Raw genomic sequence first — 4055 nt, forward strand, 5'->3', positions numbered from 1 at the left:
ATTAACTGAGTTACTCCTTCTGCCATTGTTAGTGCCTTCTTAGCGTGTGCAGACGAGCTTCTTATCACTTAACCTAACACAAGCCAACAAGCACATCCATCTCCTGAGGCATCTGTGTTTGGAGGTTACATACATATACATCAGTATTATTTAACATATGAAAGCAGATCATTGGAATTATTGTCCAGAAATGCATCATGATTAGGGGAAAAGCTGTGTTGTTGCACGGGCAATGGCTCTGTTCAGGGCCACTATCACAGTCTTGTTTCTAAGACTGTAGATGAACGGATTTAAGAATGGGTACAGGACAGTGTTCAGCAAAGCTACAATTCTGTTGGTCTCCAAGGAAACATCTTCTGAAGGACACACGTAGAGAGCAACACAGCTCCCATATGCAATGGCCAAGGTGGTGAGATGGGAAGAACATGTAGTAAAAGCTTTTTTCCTCCCAGAGGCTGCTGGAAGGTGTAGAATACATAAAAGGATGCACGTGTAAAATGCCAGAGTTAAGCATAAAGAACCCAGTATGACAAATGATAAGAAAAGAGAGTCTATTTTCCAAAGTAGGCTGGTGTCAGAGCAGGACAGTTTGAATAAGGGGGAGTTGTCACAAAAAAAATGGTGCATCTTGTTCGAGCCACAGAAAGTCAGCTTGTAGAGGAGGACCAGACGGTAACTCAAGAGTGTGAAGCCTATGACCCAAGCAGCAACAACCAGGTGGATGCAGAGCTGAGGCTTCATGATGGCAGCATAACGCAAAGGCTGGCAGATGGCAACATAGCGGTCAAAGGACATGGCAACAAGTAGAACAAACTCTGTACAGCCCAGGGCAAAATAGAAATAGGATTGGGCAAAGCAGCTGCTTAGTGAGATTGTTCTCCTACCAGAACCCAGGATAACAAATAATTTGATGCTTGTGGAGGATGTAAACCAGATTTCCAGGAAGGCCAGATTGCTGATGAAAAAGTACATGGGGGTTTGCAGGCGGTGATCCACACACACAAGGAAAATGATAGCTGCGTTCCCTGTCACTGTTGTCAGGTATATGAGCAGAAGGGCCAGAGAGAAAAATAGCTGTAGTCTTTGATCAAGCCCTGAGAAACCCTCTAGGATGAACTCAGTAACTGCAGTTTCATTTTCTGCTCCCATGCTGAATTTCAGGTCATCCTACTGAGACAAGAACATGGCAAAATCCAAGTGTGATAATTTCACAGTCTGGATGAAAGGTTCTATCCTTCCTTCTCTGCTTCTTTCCTTCCTTGCAGTCTTCCTATATAAAACAGACAGAGATAGTCCTTCAAGCAGTTCTCACTCCCTGATTTTTCTGTTTCAAAATTCAGTTAGAGTCCTCAGAGAATGTGTTGTCTCCTTTCTACCTTTTTCAAATACTCACAAAGGATTCTTTCTCCAGAACAGAGGAGGTTAAAGAAGCTGTTAGGTATTTCACCCCATTCTTGGGAAATTCCAAATTCACTCAGAGCTATTCCAAACATCCACACACACCTATGTGCCAAACTCATCTCTTCTATTGCACAAACGCTAAATGATCACATCAAATCAAATCAGTATGTTGAAAGCTATTCTTTCTACTTTTCAGTACTTGCCTTTTTGGACTAGGAATCCCCGAGAATCTGTTGATTTCAAAATAAGTAATATCAGGTCTCTCTTTTGTAATCTCTGACTTTCTTCCACAGCTTCTTGCTCTCTGTTTCTTCAGGAAAGGGGAGGGGAGGCAAGGGCGGAATAGGGATCAAGTATAACTTGTCTTCTTTAGTACTCTAAATAATGACTGAAATTGATTATGATTCCACACAGTCTGTCACACAGTCTCATCTGACATCTGTCTGCACTGACATGCAGTTGCTTCCAAAGAGTTGCTCATTGCTATTACCATCAAATGTCCTGACCTAAATGCAGAGCACGAGAAGATTATCCAGAAGAGATTTGTAACCTTTCTTTTGCATGCCAGTTATAGGTTGAGAGGATCCAGCCTCTAGAGTTTTCTCTTGTCTCCACTGACTACAGAGGGAGCCTTGGGAAAACAAGTCCTCACAAGTGCCTGCAGTGAAGTAGATGAAACTCACTCTTCAAGTCTCAAATCTCTGATTTATTAAGTTACTATATTTTTTTAAATCAAAATACACCCCTACCAGAAGGACGCACAAGCAAAATATATCCAGTAAAGACTGGCATTTTTCCCTTCATCTTTACATTTGTTTTTAGACATAGAAAGGAACAGAGCAGATTACTCCAAAAGTAGGATGATTCAAAATGCTGGGAGGGAGGGGGAGAGGAGGAGATGGTGGGTTTGAAGCAGCGAAACAAAGCTGTGTTGGTGTGCAAGCAGATCACTGGAGACCTTCTGGGCAGTCAAGTCTTCCAAGGCCGTCAGTGCCTGGGGAAGCCATCAGTGATGCCACTGAAGTCCCACAGGACCTAGGTAATGGTATCCAAACGATCACATTTGGGTACAACTGGAGAAAACCTGAGACCATTGGGGAACAAGTAATTGCTGAGGGTTATGAACTGGGGAGGAGACTGGGGCAGAGAAAGGGAAGGATCAAGGTGGATCGTGGAAGAAGCAGCCTGTGGAAGAGGGGGCAGGAGGGGGCTGCAAGGGGCCAGCTGCCCATGGGGAGGTGGCTGGTCAGTGCTGGTCTGGCCAAACCCTCTGCCTGATCACCGTGGTGTCTCCTGCTTATGATACTGCTTTCAGTTGGGGTAGAGTTAATTGTCTTCACAGTAACTGGTATGGGGCTATGTTTTAGATTTGTGAATGAACCATGGACACCATGGCAGTGACAGGCAGGGATAATTTCCCCACAGTGTAGGGCAGGGATTGAGCTGAGTCCATCAGGTATTTCCTCTCTGGTGAGTAGCCCAGAGACTGCAGTGGGGTTCAGCTCTTCCCCATGCACCCCACAGGAGCTGAGATTCCTCTTGCTTCAGCTCAGCGTGCACAAAAGAGGTGCCTGCAGAGCAGCCCCTGCCCTGAGCTCCCTCTGTGATCCATGGGGATGGAGGGTGGCAGTCAGCTGCTCACACACAAACTCCTGGTGGCATTTGAGGTGCCAGGGCTGGTCCAGGACTTGTGGCTGTGTCTGCAAGCGCGGATGGAGCATACATGGGACACCCACACCTGCCTGAGCATGAGCTGGGGGGCTGGCAGGGAGGGTCCCTTGGTCACCTCAGGTTACACCCAATGTTCAGGGCATCTGAACATCTCTTAGACTCACATGTCCATGGCAGCTGCTGGCCTTCCAGCTGACCAAAAGGAGGAGTGCACCAGAAGGAGGGTCAGGGCTCTCTCTGGGCTCCCTCCACTGCACTCACTAGAGCTCAGCTTACTACAAAACTCAGGCACAGGCACATCCCTGCATTGCAGGCACCGATATTATTTCAAGGCTCTTTCTAATGGCATAAGAAAGGCTTCTAGTGCCATGCCAGGTGCCTGGGGTGCCCAGAACAACTGCATGTGGCGGCAAATATGGCACACGACCTCCAAGAAAGCCATGTCCCACTGGAGTGGGGGCTGGGCAGAGACACCAGGGCCTCCCAAAGGGGTCCGGTGCCTTTTTGCCAGCACCGGAATGCCAACACCCTGGCAAGGAGGCAAGGTCCATCTCGTCTACACCCAGGGCTGCTGCAAGATTGGGAGGCACATCACACCAGGGTCTCCACTCATGTCCCTATACTCTCAACCCCTGACGGTTCTCTTCTCCCCTGTCCTCTACCCACCTCTACCCATGATCATATGAAAAAACCCCACACCACTGATGTCCACAGTCTGGCTGGATTGCAGCCTTACCTCACCCAGGGACTTTCTCAGGGGTACCTTGTGTTCCTGGAGATTGGCACAAGGTGCTGCAGAGTCACCTCAGCCAGCAAACTCCTCTCTTGCAGGGCTGGCATGGACCAGGCCTGTTTTCCTCTGGCCTTGGGGACGGCAGGGTTTGTTGTCTTCACGAGCATCTCATTTCATCATTACGTTGCCACCTGCCATCCTTCCCAGCATGTCTTTGCTCTGAAGCAAAGCCTTTGCATACGTGGGGTCC

The 4055-nt window shown here is 47.8% G+C and overlaps 1 protein-coding gene across 1 annotated transcript; it reads right to left on the reverse strand.

Moving 5' to 3' along the window:
• Positions 1–201: 201 nt before the first annotated feature.
• Positions 202–1185, reverse strand: LOC140645859 (olfactory receptor 6E1-like). Its single transcript, XM_072849322.1, is given in 1 exon segment — positions 202–1185. A coding segment is annotated over 1 exon segment (984 nt).
• Between the last annotated feature and the right edge of the window lie 2870 nt (positions 1186–4055).

Source organism: Ciconia boyciana, unplaced genomic scaffold (genome assembly GCF_034638445.1).
Source record: "Ciconia boyciana unplaced genomic scaffold, ASM3463844v1 HiC_scaffold_39, whole genome shotgun sequence".
In the NCBI taxonomy this organism is placed as follows: Eukaryota; Metazoa; Chordata; class Aves; order Ciconiiformes; family Ciconiidae; genus Ciconia; species Ciconia boyciana.